Consider the following 25566-nt stretch of genomic DNA (forward strand, 5'->3'; position numbering starts at 1 on the left):
GTTGCGATTAATCGTGAGTTAACTCATGACAATCATGCGATCAATCACGATTAAATATTTTAATCAATTGACAGCCCTAGTTATAACTGTTTGTTATTGTATTATTTTTTATTGTATTGTAATAGTATAGATTTTGGGCTGGTATTTTATTGAAATGGGCGGGTTTAAGCTGTGGTTGGGCTGGAAATCTTCAGTCCAATCTGGCAACCCTGTTCACAAGCCAAAAATCTCCGGTTCCGCTGTCTACACGATAACACTGAAACCAGAGTTTTTGTAAAACTTCACCCTGGCTTCAAAATCTTTGGTTTCAGTGACCTGATGCTGCGTTTGCGTGTGGACGAATGGCCAAACCGCATAAAAAAGCTGAGGTTTTAAAAATACCCGCATTCGTGCGGACAGGGCCTAAGTGAATTGATGCTATACTCTGATTTGAAAGTGTTCTTTTAATTTTTTGAGCAGCGTATAAAAACTAAACCTTCAAGGATTGTCAACAACGTCAACAACAAGAAAATCCTAATAAACTGGATTATGTTGTAAGAGTATTGTTCAAATATTCATCCCACAGACTGAACTACTGCAGGTAGTTGTGGTAGAGATTTCTTAAAGCTATATGTGTATTTTATTTTATTCTGTTTGACCATTCAAGAGACTGTTGGTTAAACTAATAAGCATGGCATAGAGATGCTCCAAATTCTCTTTCAGGTGAGAAAAACACTTCAAGTGGACAATATTATTTATTATTCCATGATTGGTGCAAGCTAAGGATAGCTTAGTGTCGGAACTCAGAGCCCCCTCCGAGTGGACATATCACAGGGTGGAATTTTGTTTGTATCTATTACTCTTAGCTTTCCCAATGACCTCCACAATCTATAAAACTTAGCCGAAATAAAAGAGATCTCGGTCAACAGATGAGAAGAAGCAGGTTTCTTTATTCAGTCATGCAGTCAACAACATGCATATCTGAAGAGAGCAGCTGGTCTCTCCAACCCCAAAAAAGTCCCCTCTACTTATACCCCAGGCGCCCCGGGGCGCCTCCTTTTCTCTAATTTAAATATTTCCAGCAATTTCCCATTATATTCAGTGTATGGCTACTTTAGTCCCTCCTTCCTTAGTTTACATACGTTTTCCCAGTTCCCATTATTTTCGCATTTGTCCCGATACCGCCCCTAAATTGATACCATCCTCCCCTTGATGACGTCAATTTTCCTCCTCACCAGTTCCCCTTATTTTTAGGCTAAGTCAACCATTTTTAAAAAAAATTGGCGCTTACTTATAGGCGCCACTTCCTTATTGACTTCATTTGACCGTCACCTCTTAAAGGTGCTTCCTCGGCTCATCCTGACCTCGCACGTTGCCCCCCACAACAATGTGTAAGTACCTTGCTCTCTTCCTCTATGTCATGATGACTTTTCTTTCTACCTGCTTGATCTAAGTTTTGTTTTACTAATTTTAAACTAAGCTGTGCCATTAAGCTGCCTCATATCCTTTTTTTTCTCTTTTCATCACTGTTGGTTGCTAGTATTCCAATGCTATTGTCTCCTCTACCTGCCTATCACTGTCATGTCACAGTGACCTGGCCTACTTCCCACACTGTGTTCCTCCTGCCTTAGTACACGCTCTCTTTTGCTGACTACATAGTCACACAATATGCACTTCACTCATCTTCACTCATCTTCACTCATTTCCCATTATTTTTCTAGCTCAGTCAGCCCGCCGCGCTATCTTCCGGAGAAGTCCCAGGGGTGCTCTGCGACGCTATCGCCAGTATCAGCTATCCTGTTTGGCCATTGAACTTACTGGTTTCCTGGAGCACCTATCTGAATCCCCTATTCCTGAGTCTCCTTACCTCGCTCACCATATCGTGAGAGATACCGTCTGTCTTGATCAGAGCACCCAATTTCACCCCACAACCTGTGATCAGTCTACTCAGACCTTCTACTGGCATTGGACACGCACCACCTCTCAAGGCGTCCAGACTGAGGATTTTCCTGTTGAGATTTCCTCTAATGATTCTTCCTCTGACTCCTCTTCATCTCCTAATTCCCCTGACATTCCCCAACTTTCTCCTGAATTTGTGCCTATGCCTTACAGTGTTCATGATATTCCTCAGTCTTCTCCTGACTATTCGCCCCCAACTTCTCCCACTGATTACTCTCCAACTTCTCCTCAGGATCCCGAGATTCCGTCTTCTACAACTGACCCTCCGGTCCCACTGATCCCATTGGATAGGCTGGCTGACTGAGTTGTAACTCCTAATGTTTCAATAAATCTCTCCTCTTTTCTGTTCCTTCAGTCCCAGTGTGGTTATTACGCTAGCATGCTGCCATTAATAATTCTGCATGTTTATTATGAAGACTATGAGGCTATATCTGATTATTATAGCTATTTTTAATCAGAGTTAACTACTTACTACGTAATAAATGGCTAAATTATTCTTGATAGATACACACTACTCTTTAGGCAGAATATTGCCAAGTCAGAGCTTAGAGCATTGAGTACATTAGCACTTAAGCTACTTTTAAGGCTAGGTATATAATTCAAAGCTGGGTATATTATATTTTCTCCGACATTAGAAAGCAGGAAAAAATGGTGCAGAAAGCCTATTCCCATTGACCACAATCGTGGTTTTATCTCAAGATGTATTCTTGTTTTGGTTAATCGTAGATAGGTATATCTAAAACTATTACTTTAGAAACCGTACTGTCCCCTTACCCCAGGGTTGAGACAAATTAACTTTTTGAAACAAAGACATTCTGTTGTCACTGTTGGGGTGCCTCCACAGAGCCGGATCAGACCCAAATGCAGATAGAGCAGCCAGTCTGGGTATTTAACTTTATTTTAAATAAATAAAGACATACACAGGAAACACTGGGGGGAAAAATCAGCAACAGCAATATAAAACAAACATACTGGGAACAAATTCAAAATTCAAATTTTATTTGGCACATACATAATCGTACACAGTATGATATGCAGTGAAATGCTTACACAACTGCACAACTACACAAAAAGGAATAAGGACAGAAAAAAAGACAAGGATAAAATATAAAAATACGAAATTTAAAATATAAAAATATGAATTGTACGAAAAATATAAAATATAAAAACAACAGGTTCATAGTAGGCAAACATAAAATAGAATAAAATATAATAAATATAAATAAAGTAAGGCAGGGTAGATATGTATATAGAATATGTATATAAAATAGAATATACAGGGGTTGGACAATGAAACTGAAATGCCTGGTTTTAGACCACAATAATTCATTAGTATGGTGTAGGGCCTCCTTTTGCAGCCAATACAGCATCAATTCGTCTTGGGAATGACAGATACAAGTCCTGCACAGTGGCCAGAGGGATTTTGAGCCATTCTTCTTGCAGAATAGTGGCCAGGTCACTACGTGATGCTGGTGGAGGAAAACGTTTGGCCATGGGAGATGTTCAACTTCACTTTCATGTTCATCAAACCCCTCTGTCACCAGTCTTGCTGTGTGTATTGGTGCATTATCATCCTGATACATGGCACCGCCTTCAGGATACAATGTTTGAACCATTGGGTGCACATGGTCCTGTATTGGGCCTAGGGAATGCCATGATATTGCAGCCCAAACCATCACCGATCCACCCCCATGCTTCACTCTGGGCATGCAACAGTCTGGGTGTTACGCTTCTTTGGGGCTTCTCCACACCGTAACTCTCCCAGATGTGGGAAAGACAGTGAAGGTGGACTCATCAGAGAACAATACATGTTTCACATTGTCCACAGCCCAAGATTTTCACTGCTGACACCATTGAAACCGACATTTGGCACATTTAATTCTGTGTGAGTGAGTTGGGCAGCTGTGGTTTTATGTTTTTTGGATACAATCCGGGTTAGCACCCGGACATCCCTTTCAGACAGCTTCCTCTTGCGTCCACAGTTACTCCTGTTGGATGTGGTCCGTCCTTCTTGGTGGTATGCTGACATTACCCTGGATACCGTGGCTCTTGATACATCACAAAGACTTGCTGTCTTAGTCACAGATGCGCCAGCGAGACGTGCACCAACAATTTGTCCTCTTTTGAACTCTGATATGTCTCCCATACTGTTGTGTGCATTGCAATATTTTAAGCAAAACTGTGCTATTACTCTGCTAATTAAACCTTCACACTCTGCTCTTACTGGTGGAATGTGCAATCAATGAAGAATATCCACCAGGCTGGTCAAATTTAGCCATGAAACCTCCAACACTAAATTGGCCAGTGTTTCAGTTTCATTGTGCAACCCCTGTATATAGGAAGTGTAATATCTAACAACTGTGTTACGCAAAATTATATAAAGTGAATAGTGTGTGGTGTGCAATAGTGTCCAAGGTGCAGACAGGAGCAGGAGTACGGGGTGGTCACGAAGTGGAATAAGGTGATGAGGTGATGAGAGCAGTGATATTGTCCATAGCCTGCGGGAAGAAGCTTCTATTCAGTCTCTCAGTGTTGGCCTTCAGGGAGTGGAAGCGCTTCCCTGACCTCAACAGTGAGAAAAGTCCATTGATGGGGTGGCTGTGGTCCTTCACGATATTCCTGGCCTTGGTCCAGCACCGCTTCTTGTAGATTGAGTGCAGGTCAGGGAGCTTGGTACGGATGATGCGCTCAGCTGATCGCACCACCCTCTGAAGAGCTCGTCTGTCCTGCATGGTGCTGTTCCCAAACCAGGTTGTGATGTTTCCCGTCAAGATGCTCTCTATGGTGCAGGAATAAAAGTTCCTTAGCACCTTAGCAGGCAGTCTAAAGTCTCTTAAGCATCTGAGGTGGAAGAGACGCTGTCGGGCCAACACCACTGTGATGTGACTGGACCATGACAGTTCCTGCGTGATGTGAACACTGAGGTATCTGAAGCTGTCCACTCTCTCCACTGGGCTCATGTTGATCAAAGGGGTCTGGTAGTTCCTCTCCTGCTTTTTGCTGAAGTCCACTATCAGCTCCTTAGTCTTGCTGATGTTAAGGTGGAGGTTGTTCCTCTGGCACCAGTTCTCCAGAGTCTTAATCTCTTCCTGGTAGGCCATCTCACTGTTGTCGGAGATCAATCCTACCACAACGGTGTCGTCAGCAAACTTGATGATGTTGGTGGAGTTGGTAGTGGCCATGCAGTCGTACGTGTACAAAGAGTACAGCAGGGGGCTCAAAACACAACCCTGGGGTGCTCCAGTGCTGAGGGTGAGTGAGGCTGAGACATCCATAAGGCTGCTCATCCTTACTGCCTGTGGTCTACCAGTTAGGAAATTGGAGATCCACTGACAAAGAGATGGGCTGAGTCCCAGGTGCTCCAGCTTGGTGGTGAGTGTGAAGGGGATTATAGTGTTAAACGCTGAACTGTAGTCAACAAACAGCATTCTAACATAATTCCCCTTTCTAGTGTCCAGGTGAGTGAGCGATTTGTGAAGGAGGCACACAATTACAACAGGGTTAGGAACAGATGTGCAGAGATAGGGAGGGACTAGGGTTTGGGCGGGGCAAAGACGTGAAAACACAAAACAAACCAAACCACATGACACAGAACACATGCTGCCGGAAAGCCCCCTAGTGTTCCGGCAGGAAATGTCCAACCATCCTGACACCTGTTTGATTGGTAACCAGAGCTGTTTGTGGTTCAGATGAGATGATGGCTTTATTTCTTCAACAAGTCCAACTCCTCCAGTATGGCACATCAATACGTGCCATTGTCAGAAGGTTTGCTGTGTCTCCCAGCACAGTCTCAAGAGAATGCAGGATATTCCAGGAGACAGGCAGTTACTCTAGGAGAGCTGGACAAGGCGGTAGTAGGTCTTTAATCCATCTGCAAGACTGCCAGAGCCCTACAAAATGACCTCCAGCAAGCCACTGGTATGAATGTCTCTGACCAAACAATCAGAAACAGACTTCATAAGGGTGGCCTGAGGGCCCAACAATCTCTAGTGGGTCCTGTGATCAGTGCCCGGCACCATAGATCAACAGATAGAATAGAACAACAGAATTAGCAGATCTGCACTGACACCCTGTTCATTTTCACAGATGAGAGCAGGTTTATCCTGAGCATGTGACAGATGTGAAAGGGTCTGAAGAAGCCATGGAGAATGTTATGCTGCCTGTAACATCGTTCAGCATGACCGGTTTGGTGGTGAGTCAGTGATGGTCTGGGAAGGCATATCCATGGAGAGACACACAGACCTATACAGGCTAAACAATGGCACCCTGACTGCCATTAGGTATCGTGATGAAATTCTTGGAACCATTGTCAGACCCTACACTGGTGCAGTGGGTCCTGGGTGCTCCCTGGTGCATGACAATGCCCGGCCTCATGTGGCAAGAGTATGCAGACAGTTCCTGGAGGATGAAGAAATTGAATTCACTGAATGCCTCCCACGGTCACCTGACCTAAATCCAATAAAACACCTCTGGGAAATTATGTTTTGGTCCATCCGATGCTGCCAGGTTGCACCTCAGACTGTCCAGGAGCTCAGTGATGCCCTGGTCCAGATCTGGGAGAAAATACCCCAGGACACCATCCGTCGTCTCATTAGGAGCATGACCCAACATTGTCAGTCATGCACACAAGCACATGAGGGCCATACAAACTACTGAGTACCATTTTGAGTTTGAGTTACCAGCCAGCTGTATCATTTTTTTCACTTTGATTTTGGGGGTGTTTTTGAATTTAGCACTCTGTAGGTTGATAATTTTCATTTCCATCAAAGTATGTGGCATCCTTTTGTTCCTAACACATTACCAAGTCCATTTCCGTATAGATATCCAGCATAATATTTTTTCCTATTGAGATCTGATGTGTTTACAAAGTGCTCCTTTAATTTTTTTGAGCAGTATAGTTGGAACATAGGCCATACGATGAGTGAAGTCTGGTTGAGTTAGAACAGGGCCCGATGTGAAATAATAGGTCATTGGTTGGCTTCTCGCAAGCTCTCTATCTCAACCAACCTGAGCACGTGGACATCACGTCAAGGATTCTCACCATCAACAATGGTCTGATATCTCCCAGATCTCGACCTCACTACACCAGCATTATTACTGCTACACATTCTACAAATATGGGCCTAGAACCTTCTTCTAAGATTAGGATTTTGTAATGATTTCTTTCATGCTCTATTTTGTTTGTTTGCAACAGTGATAAAAAGTCTGATGATGAAAGCTTTATTTAAGAAAAACTGAGACAAAAAGTCAAGACACCACTATTAGTACTGCTTATTGGTTTTGCTGTCTTTATCCCTTTTTGTTTCTCTGGATGAAGGATCCATTGAACTGTTGTTGGAGGGAGACATTCTCCTGCCAAGAGGTAGCAATACTCTGGTCTGCAGCAACAGCAGCTGCTTTTGGAAGCAGTCCTCAAATGGTCTAGTGGAGGTTCCTTACACATTGAGCAGTGTTTTCTGTAAGTGAAAACTTCTATATTGTCCAATTATGACACATCTCTGTTCGTTTCTCATTACTGTGTTGACCATTTTCTTTACAGCTTTCTCTGACAGGACTGTAATTGCCAATGCCATGGCCTCCTTCCACAACAAAACCTGAATTCGTTTCGTTCCCAGGACAAATCAAACTGATTACCTCAGCATTGAGAGCCAGGATGGGTGAGAACTACTGCACCAATCCCTGTACCTGTAAATTGAATTTGGTGTTCTTTATTTCTCATTAGATGCACAGCGCCATACTCAAGATTCAAGATTCAAGAAGCTTTATTGTCATTTCAACCACATATAGCTGACGCAGTACATAGTGAAATGAAACAACGTTTCTCCAGGACCTGGTGCTACATAAACATACAAACAACAAAGAGTGCAACACAAAACAACACCACAGAGCTAGGACAGAAGTTTGTCTTAGCCACATAAAGTGCACAGTGTGCAGCTAGGTGCAAACAGAGCATAGACAAGAAAGTGCAAAAGACAATAAATACAAGAAAGACAACACAAAAAGAACACAGGACACTTAGGGCCGAAAAGAAAGAAAAGAACATGTGTAATGGAATGTAAGTGAAATAAAATAAGATAAAATGAAATGATGTAAAAAATATTGTGCAAAAATATTGTGCAAAAATACACAGCAGCGGTTGAGGTAGTGCAAATAGAAATAACAAATATAACTATAGTAGCGGATGACAGGTAGAGATAATTGTTCATTACTTATTGCACTATGTGTGTGTGTGTGTATGCGTCCACACAGTCAAAAGAGAGAGAGTGTATCTGTTTGTGAGAGAGACAGAGAGTTGTATACAGTTCAGTGTGTGTGTGTGTGTGTGTGTGTGTGTGAGAGTGTAGAACAGTTCAGTCCTGGTTGTTGAGGAGCCTGATGGCTTGAGGAAAGAAACTGTTACACAGTCTGGTTGTGAGGGCCCGAATGCTCCGGTACCTCTTTCCAGATGGCAGGAGGGTGAAGAGTGTGTGTGTGGGGTGTGTAAGAGTGTGTGAGGGGTGTGTGGGGTGTGTAAGAGTGTGTGTGAGGGGTGTGTGGGGTGTGTAAGAGTGTGTGTGAGGGGTGTGTGGGGTGTGTAAGAGTGTGTGTGAGGGGTGTGTGGGGTGTGTAAGAGTGTTTGTGAGGGGTGTGTGGGGTGTGTAAGAGTGTGTGTGAGGGGTGTGTGGGGTCAGCCACAATGCTGTTAGCTTTGTGGATGCAGCGTGCGGTGTAAATGTCTGTGATAGAGGGGAGAGAGACTCCAGTGATCTTTTCAGCTGTCCTCACTATCCGCTGAAGGGTCTTGTGATCTGAGACGGTGCAGTTCCCAAACCAGGCAGTGATGCAGCTGCTCAGGATGCTCTCGGTGGTCCCTCTGTAGAACACAGTCAGGATGGGGGATGGAGATGGGCTTTTCTCAGCCTCCTCAGGAAGTAGAGGCGCTGCTGGGCTTTCTTGGTGATGGAGCTGGTGTTGAGTGACCAGGTGAAGTTCTCCGCCAGATGGACACCAAGCTATTTGGTGCTCTTGACGATCTCCACCGAGGATCCGTCGATGGACAGTGGAGGATGGTCACACTGTGCTCTCCTGAAGTCAACAACCATCTCTTTGGTCTTGTCGACGTTCAGGGAGAGGTTGTTGGCTCTGCACCAGGCTGTTAGATGTTGCACCTCCTCTCTGTATGCTGACTCGTCGTTCTTGCTGATGAGACCCACCACGGTCGTGTCATCTGCGAACTTGACGATGTGGTTGGAGCTGTGCATTGCTGCACAGTCGTGAGTCAGCAGAGTGAACAGCAGTGGACTGAGCACACAGCCCTGAGGAGCTCCAGTGCTCAGTGTGGTGGTGCTGGAGATACTGTTCCCGATCCGGACTGACTGAGGTCTCCCAGTCAGGAAATCCAGGATCCAGCTGCAGAGTGAGGTGTTCAGGCCCAGCAGACTCAGCTTCTCAATCAGCTGCTGAGGGATGATTGTGTTGAATGCTGAACTGAAATCTATGAACAGCAGCTGAACGTAGGAGTCCTTACAGTCCAGGTGTGTGAGGGCCAGATGGAGGGTTGTGGTGATGGCGTCGTCCGTGGAGCAGTTAGGACGATACGCAAACTGCAAGGGGTCCAGCGAGGGTGGTAGCTGTGACTTGATGTGCCTCATGACGAGCCTCTCGAAGCATTTCATCACGATTGGTGTGAGTGCAACGGGACGGTAGTCATTGAGGCAGGAATCTGTAGATTTCTTTGGCACAGGGACGATGGTACTGTATGTTGATGTGGTCAATCTCCTCTCTTTTCTCTCAGATGCCACTCTGATGTGGGCAGATCAGGTGGTGCTCAGGTGGTCTCTCTCAGCAGGTCTGGTTGCGTTTTCTACGGCATCATCGAGCACGAGCTGAACCATGCACTTGGTTTCCACCATGAGCATACTAGTGACCATGACAAGTACGTCAAAATCAACTGGGCAAACGTCGACCCAACCACGCAGTCTAATTTCAAGCTGAAGAACACCAACAACCTCAACACACCGTACGACTACTCCTCTGTGATGCACTACGGAAGAACAGCTTGATAAAAAATGATAAAAAAAAATCGGTTCTATAAACTAAGAAATTCCATTAACATCTGTGGAAAATATTTTTATCCAGAGACAAGGTTTTATTTGCAATCAGCACTGGTTACAAGAATTAAGCTGCTCACGAATGAACATCCCAACAACCTCGCAAAAAACTTCACAAAACACCGTCTTTTTACTCTTTTTCTCTTTTCTTTTCATAATATTCAAAGCAAACCCTCTTTGCTGGGAAAGTCCCTCCCATTTTCTTTTTGGAATATCAGGTTCTTTCTGGACACTATCTTTTACTTTTGAACTTTTTCACATTCCATTATAATTGGACTTTCGAGGTCAGTCATATGAAAATAATGGGCATCTGTGCCCTTATCAGTATCAGACAGCATGGGTATGTTCCAGGGCCACTGCTCTGTCTTTGGTTGCTTAGTTTTAATTTATTGCTGTTTTTCTATTACATTTGCACTAGCCACAGTTTTAATTGCATTTTCTCTCACGTACTTACAGTTCTATCTTCTTTAACTCCAGACTCCATATGCCGCACTGTGCACCTGCTCCGGGCCCAGCTCTATTCTACGCCTATAGCTGGGCACGATGACCCTGGGCACAGCTCCAACCCCGGCCGTACCAGGATTGATGCTTCTCTCCAAGTTTTATCTACTGCGGAAAAGGCCTTGGTACAAAGTGAACAAATGTACCCACACCTCTCGTCCCACATGTAGTGTTAAACCCTACATTGTTAAACCTGTAAATAGAGGCGGTCAATAAACTGAGGTGGTGCCTGACAACCCAATCATTGCTGTCCTCTGATTCTTATTGTTTGTATATAACACAAACCACAATATATTCAAATACACTCTAAACACTCTAAACCAGAAAACATTTCTCCCACAGATCATCGATGACCTTAACGTTTGAGACGAGGACAAAAGAAGAGACCACTTGTCGAAAGTCAGGCCCCTTCTAAACAAAGTGAGGCGTGGATGCCTAAGTCAGCCTAGAACATGAAATTATCTATTGATGAGAGAATTATTCCATTTACTGGCCACTTCCCAATTCCATACGACTACTCCTCTGTGATGCACTATGGAAGAACAGCTTTCTCCATCGAGGGTCAAGACACCATCACTCCCATTCCTGATCTGTCAGTGAATATTGGACAGGGAAACGAACTGTCCGCCATCAACATCCTGAGGATCAACACCCTCTACAAGTGCTGAAATTGTTTAGAGCTTTTGACTTGATTTAACTTTGCTCTAACATTGTGTAACTGTTAAAGGATGCAGTGATGACTTCACTTACTGTTCTAACAAAAATGGAATCATACAATAAAATGGCTACATGCATCTTTCTCTTAGTGTGTACTTTAATAATTTATTTCACCTAAACCACATGAGACAGTTTTTATCATCTTAAGAGGGGCATCTGAGATGGTGGTCAGACGAAAATCTCTTGAACTCACTGTCATTAAGTGGTTTGATAACAAACCAGTGATCATTCTCTGCTTATGGCATTGAGCCTAAGGACACATGCAGTAGATGTTCTAAAAAGACAAAAGGTATGTCCAGGTGTCAAGGCCATTGGCAATTGCTGAGCACAACAGCAGCATGGGTGATGTGAACATGGCCAACAGGATTTCTACACGAGTTTCTACATGATAGCCACTTGCTCTGGCAATCACCAATGCATAACTTCATAATAATACTGACTGCCAGCTTCTGGGGAAGAAACCACTGAAGTTCATTGAATTCACGAAACCTCATCCGAATGCAGCTCTGAGACACTATGGGACCATCCATCTCCCTGAGATGGTGCATGAAGCACATGCATCAAGGTGTCACAGACCTGGTTGTAACAGCAAAACTAAGTGCAAGGTGTTTCTTTGTGTTTCAAATAAAGGAACTTGCTTTTTAAAATATCATACTCCATTAATAAGAAATACATCAAACATATATATACCACAAAACAGTAATGTGGTAGTTTTAGTCATAATTCTTATGTCAACTTTGGAATTTACTTATTGTCATTATGGTGCAGTTTCACTTGTAGCATGTTCTGATGTACGCTGTAGTGGACACAAGATATTTTTTAAATAAAAGTGCCTTAAAAAAATATTTTCAGTATACTCATTGCCCTCCAAACCACTCGGAAACTTAAGAATAAAAGTGATTGGGATTTTACTGGATATTGTTTGGTATAATTGAACTTAAACACTTAGACATGTATGACATCATAGAAATTTAAAAACTAAGATAATCATCAATCAGTCAGAGAATCCTAATACACCAGGTTCTGTTGTTAGAATGTTTTTTTTTTTATATTTCTCCTGAAAGATTGGACTACTCCAGGTAGTTGTGGTGGAAATTGATTAATGCTGTCTATGAATTTTGGTTCGCCTTACTGGACAGACTGTTGTTTAAACTGATATGTGAGGCATAGAGAAACGACAAAATGGTACACAAATCACACAATCAGATGAGAAATATGCTTCAAATAGACAGCATGGAGTATTATTAAATCAGCAGTGCTAGCTGAGGATAGCTTGAATAGCAACAGACAGTCACATGATTTAGAAATCCTGTTCCCATTTACCAAGAAGATGGTTTTATCTCAAGATGTGTTCTTGCTTTAGGTACTTGTAGACAGGTACTGTACATACCATAGACCTGTCATCATGCTGGACACTAAAACTTTTTCTTTGGAAACTGCAACATCCCCTATGAGTGAGGTAGTAGACTTGAACTTTTGGAATCAAAGGCCTTTTGGTAGGTCGGTAACCAGAAGTTTCCTCTGTTTGTGTTTCTTTTCTTATGATGGGTTAAGTTCTCCAACACCTTTATGGTACCTTCTTTGAGCTTGATCAGTTCTTATTCTTGCATCTCCAAAGTGACAAAAATGATGTCTGGAGTCTGGTAGTTGGGACCTAGGCAACAACATAAGTAAAATGTCTGTAAAAGATTGTAAAATCAGGGGAAAGTCACATTCCTTATTTTAGCTTTGGTGGCTCCTCGATAGGAGCTGAATTTTGGCCTTTGGAATAGAGCAGGACTGGATGTTTGGTCTCCTCTATCCAGCACTTCCAATGCCAGGTTGAACATAAACAATTTCCTGTTACTATGTTTCCTGGTTGTCAGTAAATGAGTTGTACAAGAACATGGGTAGAGCTTGATATTGTGACTAGATTACTGAGACAGCAAACCTCCAATCCCAACATCCTAACCTTCCCACTTCCACTATAAAGGCCCAGTCTGTGTCAGGAAGTGTTAGGACAGGTCTTGATGTGAAATAATAATGTAGATCATCAGTCTGCAGTCTGATATGAGAATGGCCAGTAAAGCTACACGTTTCATTCCAAAAAAACAAAACAAAACAAGGTCACCTTACTTTACCTGATTAATCAATTTATCTGCATTCTCATTAGTTGCAGGTCCTGCTTCTCCAGAACAAAAATATACATATTTGCACATTTTGGATAGAAATCTCATGACCTTCAGCTATAAGTATCAGATATTCATTTGGAGAATGTTTACCTTGAGTTAACTCGTAAGTCCTTCAAATACACAAGGCATGAATATCCAACCAATCTCCTGACTCTCATGCTTCAGTAAGGCATTAAAGTGTTGAGTTCAAAAGATCCTCCCTTTAGTTCCACACATTAGACAGTGGACACTAACGCCCAGAGTTAATCCCCAGAAAACCACTCCAAGTTGTTTGTGTGTGTCCGTGTGTATAAAAAGTGAGGGATGACAGTTGACAGTCACCAAACTACGGTGAAAGAGCATCCAGATCATCTCCCCACACTGAAGCATCATGGAGTCCAGAGCATCTCTCTCCATTCTAGCTCTGCTGCTTGGTTTCTCACAAGCTCTCAATCTCGACCAACCTGAGCACGTGGACATCATATCAAGGATTCTCACCATCAACAATGGTCTGATATCTCTCTCGACATATGTTCTCTACATATGTGTAATACACCACCATTAGTACTGTTTATTGGTTCTGCTGTCTTTATCCCTTTTTGTTTCTCTGGATGAAGGATCCACTGAACTGTTGTTGGAGGGAGACATACTCTTGCCAAGAGGTAGGAATGCTCTGGTCTGCAGTGATAGCAGCTGCTTTTGGAAGAAGTCCTCAAATGGCCTAGTGGAGGTTCCTTACACATTGAGCAGTGTTTTCTGTAAGTGAAAGACTTCTTTTTTGTCCACTTATGACACATCTCTATTTATTTCTCATTAATGTGTTGACCATTTTTTTTATAGCTTTCTCTGACAGGACTGTAATTGCCAATGCCATGGCCTCCTTCCACAGCAAAACCTGCATTCATTTCATTCCCAGGACAAATCAAGCTTCCTACCTTAGCATCAAGAGCAAAGATGGGTGAGAACCACTGAACCAATTCCTGTACCTGAAAGTGAATTTGGAGTTCTATAATTCTGTTTATGTCCTTAGTTTGTCTTAAGTGACATGGTTGATTCCCTTCTTTTTTCTCTCAGATGCTACTCTGATGTGAGCAGATCAGGTGGTGCTCAGGTGGTTTCTCTCAGCAGGTTGGGTTGTGTTTACTACGGCATTGTTGAGCATGAGCTGAACCATGCACTTGGTTTCTACCACGAGCATACTAGGAGTGATCGTGACAAGTACGTCAAAATCAACTGGTCAAACATTGATCCAACCACACAGTCTAATTTCAAGCTGAAGAACACCAACAACCTCAACACACCGTACGACTACTCCTCTGTGATGCACTACGGAAGAACAGCTTCTTCCTTCAGGCAATCAGGTATCTCAACAGAGAACTGAACCGAGCTGGAAATGGACACGCACACACACACAACCAAGACCTGATCTCAACAGAGAAACTGAACTGTGCTGGACATGGACACACACACACACACACAGACACACACAGACACGCACAAAAACTAAGAATTGTGTTCCCAATGAGAACTGAACTGTGCTGGACACAGACACACACACAACTGAGAACTGCTCTCAACAGAGAACTATACTGTGCTGGACACACACACACACACACACACACACAAATTGTCCTGTTTGCATACATGTCACTTTACATTACACTTTACACTTTATATTGATCCTGTTTACAAGTTAACTTTAATATTTGCACTCACTGTCAACACTGTTCTTTTGCACAGAGTCAGTCTATATGTTGTTTGTCTGCACTGTCTTGTCTTGTCATCCTGTGCACTTCTGTTGTATGCCTAGTTTTTACTAAAGATTGCACCTTAAGTATAGTTTAGTTTTATCTCTATGTTTAGCTCTATGTTTGTCTGCATCACTGTATGTTGTCTTTGTTTTGTGTAGCACCTTTGGTCTAGGAGGAACATTGTTTCACTTCACTGTGTACTGCATCAGCTATATATGGTTGAAGTGACAATAAAGCTTCTTTGACTTTATTTGGCTTTCAAGGATCGTCAACAACATTAGACTTCTTTGCAAAAACACATCCTGTGAGAAAACCCTAATATACTACATTAGTTTGTTAGAATGTTGTTCAAATATTTTCCCCACAGACTGAACTACTCCAAGTATTTTCTAAAGATTGCACCTTAAGTATAGTTAGCTTTATCTCTATGTTTAGCTCTATGTTTGTCTGCGTCATTGATGGGGTGACTGTGGTCCTTCACGATCTTCCTGGCCTTGGTCCAGCACCGCTTGCTGTATATGGTGTCCAGGTCAGGAAGCTCGGTACGGATGGTACGCTCGGCTGATCACCCCACCCTCTGGAGAGCTTGCCTGTCCTGCTTGGTGCTGTTTCCAAACCAGGCTGTGATACTTCCTGTCAGGATGCTCTCAATGGTGCAGGTGTAGAATGTCTTTAGCACCTTTGAGGGCAGTTTAAAGTCCTTTAGACATCTAAGGTGATAGAGACGCTGCTGGGCCTTCTTCACCAGGGTGTTGACGTGACAGGACCATGTCAGGTCCTGCATGATGTAAACACCTAGGTACCAGAAACTGTCCACTCTCTCCACTGGGGTCCTGTTGATAGTGAGGGGCTGGTAATTCCTCTCCTGCTTTGTGCTGAAGTCCACTATCAGCTCCTTAGTCTTGCTGACATTCAGGAGGAGATTGTTGACCTGGCACCATGTATCCAGATTTTTTATTTTTTAAAGGGGGATTTTAACAGCGCCAATCTCAAATGCGCAGCACCAAACTTTTATCAGCATATCACCTGCCCCACCAGGGGTGAAAGGACACTGGACCACTGTTACACAACAGTTAAAGACAGCTACAAGGCACAATCTCGCCCCGTCTACACCACCATCCACCGCCGGAAATCCGTCTACGTTGCCATCATCCTAATGCCAAAATATGAACAAAGTCTCAAGCAGGAAGTTCCGGTTTCAGGAACTTCAGGCCCAGACCATGACACTCCCACCACCATGCTTGACTGTAGGCAAGACACACTTGTCTTTGTAGTCCTCACCTGGTTGCCCCCACACACGCTTGACACCATCTGAACCAAATAAGTTTATCCTGGTCTCATCGGACCACAGGACATGGTTCCAGTATTCCACGTCCTTAGTCTGCTTGTCTTCAGCAAACTGTATGCATGTAGAGCAACTATTCTTTTTTTCAGATCCTCAGAGAGTTCTTTGCCATGAGGTGCCATGTTGAACTTCCAGTGACCAGTATGAGAGAGTGTGAGAGCGATAACACCAGATTTAACACACCTGCTCCCCATTCACACCTGAGACCTTGTAACACTAACGAGTCACATGACACCGGGGAGGGTAAATGGCTAATTGGGCCCAATTTGGACATTTCCACTTAGGGGTGGAGTCACTTTTGTTGCCAACAGTTTAGACATTAATGGCTGTGTGTTAAGTTAGTTTGAGGGGACAGTAAATTTACACTGTTATACAGGCTGGACACTCACTACTGTACATTGGAGCAGAGGGGCATTTCTTCAGTGTTGTCACATGAAAAGATATAATAAAATATTTACAAAAATGTGAGGGGTTTTGTGAGATACTGCATATAGTTTGTTATTTATTGCACTTTTTACATTTTTATACATATTTCTACAGATTTCTAAATATACCTTACCTTATTTTATTTATATTTTATTTGTATTTTATTTTACCTACTGTAAAAAATTTTCTAAACTGTAATTTTTATATTTTATATTTTGTATTTTATATTTTATTCTTATATCTTATTCTTTTTTCCTTTTCAAGGGTCAAAACAGTTGTGTAAGCATTTCACTGCATATCATTGTAACGTCTCGTCAGACGTAGGCGTATTAGAATCCATTCGCAGATAATGGAAAGGGCCGAAGGCTAAGATCTTGGTTCGAGGTCACAGAGAAACAGGATCAAAACCAGAAAGCTACGTAGAAAAAGTCAAAACCAAAACGCTAGTCCAGAAAACGAAGTCAGAAGAAAACAAGCAGGGTCATACACGAGGAAACTAGATAATAGCTAAATCAAGGCTTGGCAGGTAACACTAAGGAAACAATGCTTCGCGATGTGACTGAGATAGCATGCTGCTTTTATACGTCACTGAACCGGAAGTGAGCAGAAACAGTTAATAATCGGGCGATGGCTCCCTCTGGTGTTCAGGCCTCGTGACAATCATACTGTGTAAGATTGTGTATGTGACAAATAAAATTTGAATTTGACAGGGATTTAGCAAAAAACAAACGCAACACAACCAGTATAAATAGGGGAAATAATAATGACACATTAGGAACAGATGTGCAGAGATAGGGAGGGACTAAGGATTAGGCAGAGCAAAGACATGAAAATACAAAACAAAACAAACCACGTGACACAGAACACATGCTGCCGGAAAGCCCCCTATTGCTCTGGCAAGGAAATGTCCAACCATCCTGACAGTACCCCCCCCCCTGACATCCTCAGCTGGTACAGAAGCTAGGTGGCGTCCCCCACAGAGACAGAAGCAGAGCGAAGCTGGCGAACACTGGAAAGGCAGGAGAAGCAGATCAGGACCAGGAACAGATGCAGAGCAATGCTCACCAGAACTGAAAAGGGGAAGAAAAAAAATCCAGAAGGGAAAAAGTTGGTCCTTGAAGGCTGGAAATAAACTAACCCAACAATCTGCTCCAAAGGCTTTAAGTGCCGGGCCAAAGCCTGCCTCCACAGAGCTGGATAAGACCCAAAAGCAGGGATAGTGGCCAGTCGGGTTATTTATTTTTAATAAACAAAGACATACACAGAAAAGAATGGGGAAAAAACTCAGCAACAGCAATACAAAACCAAAATACTGGGAACAGAAGAAGCACACAATGAAGGGGACTCAGCAAAAACCAAATGCAACACAACCAGTATAGACAGTGGAAATAATAATGACGCATTAGGAACAGATGTGCAGAGATGAGGAGTGACTAAGGATTGGGCCGGGCAAACACATGAAAATACAAAACAAAACAAACCTTATGACACAGAACACATGCTGCCAGAAAGCCCCATAGTGTTCTGGCAGGGAAATGTCGATCCATCCTGACACCTGTTTGATTGGCAGCTGAGGTGGTTTGTGGTTCATATGTGATGATGGCTTTATTTCCACAACAAGTACAAGTTAATGGTACTTTGAGATTGAGTGCCTGGCTTCTGGATTTAGGTCTGATTATGATGACTCCAACGTTATGGAAAAACACCTAGATTCTTACACACTGCTCAAAAAAATTAAAGGAACACTTTTTAATTATATTGAATTGAGTATAGCATCAAGTCAATTAAACTCCTGGGATAGAGATCTTGTCAGTTAAGTAGCAGAGGTGGTTATTAAGCAGTTACAGCTGCTTTGGTGTTATTCTGCTGGAAACATTGTTCAGCATGACCGGTTTGGAGATGGGTTCCTTCTGGTGCACGACTATGCTCAGCCTCATGTGGTAAGAGTATGCAGGCAGTTCCTGGAGGATGAAGGAATTGATACCATTGAATGGCCCCCACACTCGCCTGACCTAAATCCAATAGAACACCTCTGGGACATTAGGTTTCGGTCCATCTGACGCCACCAGTTTCCACCTTAGACTGTTCAGGAGCTCAGTGATGCCCTCATGCAGATCTTGGAGGAAATACCCCAGGACACCATCCATCGTCTCATTAGGAGCATGCTCCAATGTTGTCAAGCATGCATACAAGCACATGGGGGCCATACAACCTACTGAGTACCATTCTGAGTTGCTGCAATCAAATTTCAGAAAAATGGACTAGTCTGCTGCATCATTTTTCCACTTTTCAGGGTGTCTTTGAATTCAGCCCTCTGTAGGTTAATAGTTTTCATTTCCATCAAATGATATGGCATCCTTTTGTTCCTAACACATTACCCAGTCCATATCAGTATAGATATCCAGCATGATATTTTTCCCCATTGAGATCTGATGTGTTTTAAAAGTGTTCCTTTAATTTTTTTGAGCATTGAATTTAAATGTGATCATACATGTCTAAGTGCTGGTTCAATTATATCAAATGAACAGGACGTGATGTATAAGGATCCTGGATATGCTTTTTGCTTTTTTTTCTAAAGTCGATGACTGTCCTCAAATATATAGTTTCTAGATTTATATGCAGTCATAAATGTCAAATTGCTGGTTCAATTATACGAAATAACATTCAATAAAATGCTGGTATGTATGGATACAAAGGTAGAATGTTCAGGGAGTAACAATAAATCTTGTTGGACATTCATGATCCTGGCATGAGAAGAATTGTTTCATGTGGTTTCAGTGAAATACATTATTAAAATACACAATAAGAAAAAGATGCATGTAGCCATTTTATTGTATTATTCCATCTTTTGTTAGAACAGCAAGTAAAGTCATCACTGAGTCCTCTATCTTTAACAGTTACACAATGTTAGAGCAAAGATAAATCAAATCAAAAGCTCTAAACAATTTCAGCACTTGTAGAGGGTGTTGATCCTCAGGATGTCGATGGCGGATAGTTCCTTTCTTTGTCCAATCTTCACTGATGGATCAGGAATGGGAGTGATGGTGTCCAGCCCGTTGATGGAGAAAGCTGTTCTTCCGTAGTGCATCACAGAGGAGTAGTCGTATGGTGTGTTGAGGTTGTTGGTGTTCTTCAGCTTGAAATTAGACTGTGTGGTTGGGTCGATGTTTGCCCAGTTGATTTTGACGTACTTGTCACGATCACTCCTAGTATGCTCGTGGTGGAAACCAAGTGCATGGTTCAGCTCATGCTCAATGATGCCATAGTAAACGCAACCAGACCTGCTGAGAGAAACCACCTGAGCACCACCTGATCTGCCCACATCAGAGTAGCATCTGAGAGAAAAGAGAGGAGATTGACCACATCAACATATGGCACTGTGCATCTAATGAGAAATAAAGAACACCAAATTCCATTTACAGGTACAGGAATTGGTTCAGTGGTTCTCACCCATCTTGGCTCTCAATGCTGAGGTAGTCAGTTTGATTTGTCCTGGGAACGAAACGAATGCAGGTTTTGTTGTGGAAGGAGGCCATGGCATTGGCAATTACAGTCCTGTCAGAGAAAGCTGTAAAGAAAACAGTCAACGCAATAATGTGCAATAATCAGAGATGTGTCATAAGTTGACAATAAGGAAGTCTTTCACTTACAGAAAACACTGCTCAATGTGTAAGGCACCTCCACTAGGCCATTTGAGGACTTCTTTCAAAAGCAGCTGCTGTCGCTGCAGACCAGAGCATTCCTACCTCTTGGCAAGAGTATGTCTCCCTCCAACAACAGTTCAGTGGATCCTTCATCCAGAGAAACAAAAAGGGATAAAAACAACAGAACCAATATGCAGTACTAATGGTGGTGTCTTAGCTTTTAACTCAGGTATTCTGTTGTCAAAAAAAATTTTATCAAGAGAATTTCTGTCACTGATGCAAACTAACAACACAGATCATCATTACAAAATCCTAATCTTAGAAGAAGACAGCACTTAGGCCCATATCTGTAGAATGTGTAGTAGTAATAATGCTGGTGTAGTGAGGTGGGGATCAGGGAGATATCAGACCATTGTTGATGGTGAGAATCCTTGATGTGATGTCCACGTGCTCAGGTTGGTCGAGATTGAGAGCTTGTGAGAAACCAAGCAGCAGAGCTAGAATGGAAAGAGATGCTCTGGACTCCATGATTTAGTGTGGGGAGATGATCTGATGCTCCTTCACCGTAGCTCGGTGTCTGTCAACTGTCATCCCTCACTTTTTATACACACTGACACACACAGAAACAACTTGGAGTGGCTTTCTGGGGATTAACTCTAGGAGTTAGTGTCCACTGTCTAATGTGTGGAACTAAAGGGAGGACCCTCTGAACTCAACACTTATTTTAATTCCTTGCTGAAGCAGCATGAGAATCAGGAGATTGGTTGGATATTCAGGAGTAATGGAGGGACTTTAGCTCTTGATGACTGGTTATTGATCTATGTCTCAAAATGTACTGTGAGGGAGTGGCTTGTATATTCAAAGCATTTTCTGGCTAAGCCAAGATAAAAAGGCTGTTAATAAATATCTGATCTTCATAGCTGTAGGTTTTGTTATTTTATCCAAAATTGCAGAAAAGTGGGATGTGTACATAATACTTGTTTGAGAATCCAGATAAATTGATTGATCTAGTTCCAACTATACTGCTCAAAAAAAAATTAAAGGAACACTTTGAAAACACATCAGATCTCAATGGGGTTGAAAAATATCATGCTGGATATCTATACTGATATGGACTGGGTAATGTGTTAGAAACAAAAGGATGCCACATCATTTGATGGAAATGAAAATTATCAACCTACAGAGTGCTGAATTCAAAGACACCCTGGAAAGTGAAAAAATGATGCAGCAAGCTAGTCCTTTTAGCTGAAATCCAATTGCAGCAACACAAAATGGTACTCAGTAGGTTGTATGGCCCCCATGCGCCTGTATGCATGCTTGACAACATCAGAACATGCTCCTAATGAGACGACGGATGGTGTCCTGGAGTATTTCCTCCAAGATCTGCATCAGGGCATCACTGAGCTCCTGGACAGTCTAAGGTGCAACCTGGCGGCATTGGATGGACCAAAACCTAATTTTTCTCAGAGGTGTTCTATCGCTATTATCAATTATCAATTATCAAAGTATCAGTTCCTTCACCCTCCAGGAACTGCCTGCATACTCTCACCACATGTGGCCAGGCATTGTCATGCACCAGGAGGAACCCAGGACCCACTGCACCAGTGTAGGGTCTGACAATGGGTACAAGAATTTCATCACGATACCTAATGGCAGTCAGGGTGCCATTTTCTAGCCTATATAGGTCTGTGCATCCCTCCATGGATATACCTCCCCAGACCATCACTGACTCACCACCAAACTGGTCATGCTGAACGATGTTACAGGCAGCATAACCTTCTCCACGGCTTCTCCAGACCCCTTCATGTCTGTCACGTGTGCTGAGGGTGAACCTGCTCTAATCCATGAAAAGAACAGGGTGTCAGTGCCAATCTGCCAATTCTATTCATTGGCAAATGCCAGTTGAGCTCCATGGTGCTGGGCACTGATCACAGGACCCAATAGAGGACGTTGGCCACCCTCATGAAGTCTGTTTCTGATTGTTTGGTCATAGACATGCACACCAGTGGCCTGTTGGATGTCATGTGTTCCATCCTTATTCATTTGTGCTCATTTGTGTTTATTCTGTTCCTCCTTGCACAAAGGAGAATATACAAGTCCTGCTGATGGGTTGAGGACCTTCTACCACCAGTAGGGATGGGCAATACCACAATTTTTTAATATGATACGATACTTTTTGTTACAATTTTAATGATACCGATACTGAAACCACTTTTAAATGTGATTTTTCAAAATAATTACATGTAAAGGCATATTGCAAACACATACTTGCCATTAATAACAAATTACACAAAATATACACACTGTACACACACACACAGTATATATACATATACACACATACTGGTATTACTAATATTAAAGGGGAATTCAAAACACAATTATTTTTATACTGTACAAATTGTATATTCTATCTCCAGAAGTTCAGAATTTATTGGTATTATTATACTTGTGTTGGCACCCCAGCCACTGGATGCAGTGCCGGTCCCAAGCCCTGATAAAAAAAATGGGAGGGTTGCGTCAGGAAGGGCATCCAGCGTAAAACCTGTGCCAAGTTGTTGTGCGGACCAGTTGATCCACTGTGGCGACCCCTCACGCATGTAGGGAGCAGCCGAAAGATCAACAACAACAACATTATACTTGTGTGGGCGTTTTTGGTTTCTATAACATAAAGAATACTAGTACATCCCCCATACATGCAGAAGTGCGGGCACACACACACACACACACACACATGCACACACACACGCACACACACACACTTTTATATTTATTCTTATTCACCTAATGGTAATGAGAGAGAGAGAGAGAGAGAGAGAGAGAGAGAGAGAGTACAGTTAATAAGTTAAGTAATTACTGTGCTCTTTGTACCTGGATAGGGTTTCACTCCCTTAAAACTGTCCTGTAACGTCTTTTGTCGGACTGAGGGAGACTGAGCAGAGGAAGTCTGGGCAGAGGAAGACTGGACAGATTCAAAAGACATTCTTCCAGGAGGAACAAGGTTTGGTCTGTGCTAACAACAGTAGTGGGCAACACACCCTGAAAAAAGGAGGATAGGGGACAAACTGGATTCTGTAGCCTTTTCCCACAGAACCAGGTGGTCTGAGAAAGGTGTTAGGCATCATTCTATACCCATTTTAATAGCCTTTATTGTCACACATACATTACAGCACAGTCAAATTCTTCCTTCGCATATTCCATCCTTGGAGGTTGGGGTCAAAGCACAGGATCAGCCATGAAACAGTGCCCCTGGAGCAGAGAGGATTAAAGGACTTGCTCAAGGTGCCAACAGTGGCAACTTGGCAGTGCTGGGGCTTAAGCCCCTGATCTTCCGGTCAACAACCCAGACCCTTAACCATTTCAGCTACCACTGCCCCATGTGCAGCAAGGCCCACAATGGCTGAATAGTCAGCAGTAGCTGAGGAGAACAAACAGGCAGAATAAGGATTATTCCACAATCGTGACACCTCAGACAAGCGAACACAGAATGAGCTTAACGACAGCATGCAAAACTCAGCAACACAAATGCCACTGATTGTCTTCTCTAAGGAAGCAATTCAGTCTCATGCAGCTCATCATCGCCCACGTCAAGCTCCCCAGAGTCCAATGAATACAATAAATTTCTCATTTGGGTTGGGAGAAATCACAAAGTTAGCTCCAGGGGCTGAAGAAGGGAAATCCAAGTTGGGGGAGAAGACAAGAGAAAGGGGATCACCTGTCTCTTGTTCCACCTTGAAACTAATGATCTAAGTCAGCTCGCTGCCTCAGTAGAGGTGTGACCTGTGCCATGAGGTGCAGGTGCTTGGCTGGAGAAAACAGCCAAGCGAGAGCAGGGTTTATGGAGAAGAAAAGTTTCACAGCACACATGTGCACGCTCCTCTACCAATCAAACCATGCAGAAAAAGTGCGACTTGTCGTCCATAATGTAGCAGTTCATGGATACAATCACTTTCTGAACTTGCTAGCCATACATACACAGATCACTTCCTGAAGACAAAGAAGCTGGAATACTGTGATTTAGATGCTCTTTTGTGGTCTTTCTGGCATGCTCTGCTTTGCCACATGACCTACCTGAGCTAATAAATCAGTGTGAGCTTCAGACACAACTTCTGCAAACAAGCGTTCCCATACAGTCAGCCATGACGCTGCATCGAGCTCCCTCAAAAGGGATCTTTTCTGTAACTACGCATGTTACCTGGTTGCCAGTCAATGTGTTGGATAAGGACAAGAGTGAAGCTCAACCTCATATGAGATGACAATATAGGTAATTAGTCTTCAGTCTTGTTTGAAAATGGCCAGTAATGCTGCACATTTCATTCCAAATGAAGCAGCAAGTATGTACAAGTCCTGCTTCCCCTAAAAATTAGGAGCTCTGAAGTTATTAAGATCAGATGTTTATTTGCAGCCTGTGTATCGTTGGTTAAGGTTTGGTTAGCAAGTACATTTACATTTCTGTCATTTGGCAGGCACCCTTATCCAGAGCAATGTACAAAAGTGCTTTAAAGTCTACATCAGTGAATACATCAACACTGATTCACTAGGTCACAGACCTAGAATACCTATATACCTATATAGCCTATATACAACAATTTTTTTAATACATCAAACAAACGGGGAACATAAGAACTAGTTTAAGTGTTTCAGGAACAGGTAGGTCTTCAACCATTGTTTGAAGAAAGCCAGTAACTCAGCTGTTTGAACATCTAGGGGAAGGTCATTTCACCACCTTGATACCAGAACAGAATTGCATTCATACCTCTTAACCTGAAGGATGGTGTGATTAGTTGAGCAGTGCTAGCAAAGCCTATAAACAAACAATTAACTCCCTTGAACTGGATCCTGAGACATAGATCAATAAACTGTCATTTACAGGTGAAGTCCAGCTAAAGTCCGTCCATTACTCCTAAATATCCAAACTCCTGCTTTGCTTGAGTAAGGCATTAAGTAAGTGTTGAGTTCAGAGGATCCTCCCTTTAGTTCCACACATAAGACAGTGGACACTAA

The 25566-nt window shown here is 42.7% G+C and overlaps 1 protein-coding gene and 2 pseudogenes across 1 annotated transcript; 2 read left to right on the forward strand and 1 right to left on the reverse strand.

Moving 5' to 3' along the window:
- The first annotated feature begins 5672 nt into the window (after nucleotides 1-5672).
- LOC131347385 (hatching enzyme 1.2-like) lies at nucleotides 5673-11839 on the forward strand (annotated as a pseudogene).
- A 1440-nt stretch (nucleotides 11840-13279) lies between these two features.
- LOC131347387 (hatching enzyme 1.2-like) lies at nucleotides 13280-14777 on the forward strand. Its single transcript, XM_058381392.1, has 4 exons — nucleotides 13280-13905; nucleotides 14014-14154; nucleotides 14237-14354; nucleotides 14471-14777. The coding sequence occupies exons 1-4, from the start codon at nucleotides 13788-13790 to the stop codon at nucleotides 14775-14777; spliced, it is 684 nt and encodes a 227-aa protein (XP_058237375.1). The 5' UTR covers nucleotides 13280-13787.
- A 5088-nt stretch (nucleotides 14778-19865) lies between these two features.
- On the reverse strand, nucleotides 19866-21090 carry LOC131347721 (hatching enzyme 1.2-like; annotated as a pseudogene).
- Nucleotides 21091-25566: the final 4476 nt, after the last annotated feature.

This window comes from Hemibagrus wyckioides, linkage group LG27 (assembly GCF_019097595.1).
Source record: "Hemibagrus wyckioides isolate EC202008001 linkage group LG27, SWU_Hwy_1.0, whole genome shotgun sequence".
Classification (NCBI taxonomy): domain Eukaryota; kingdom Metazoa; phylum Chordata; class Actinopteri; order Siluriformes; family Bagridae; genus Hemibagrus; species Hemibagrus wyckioides.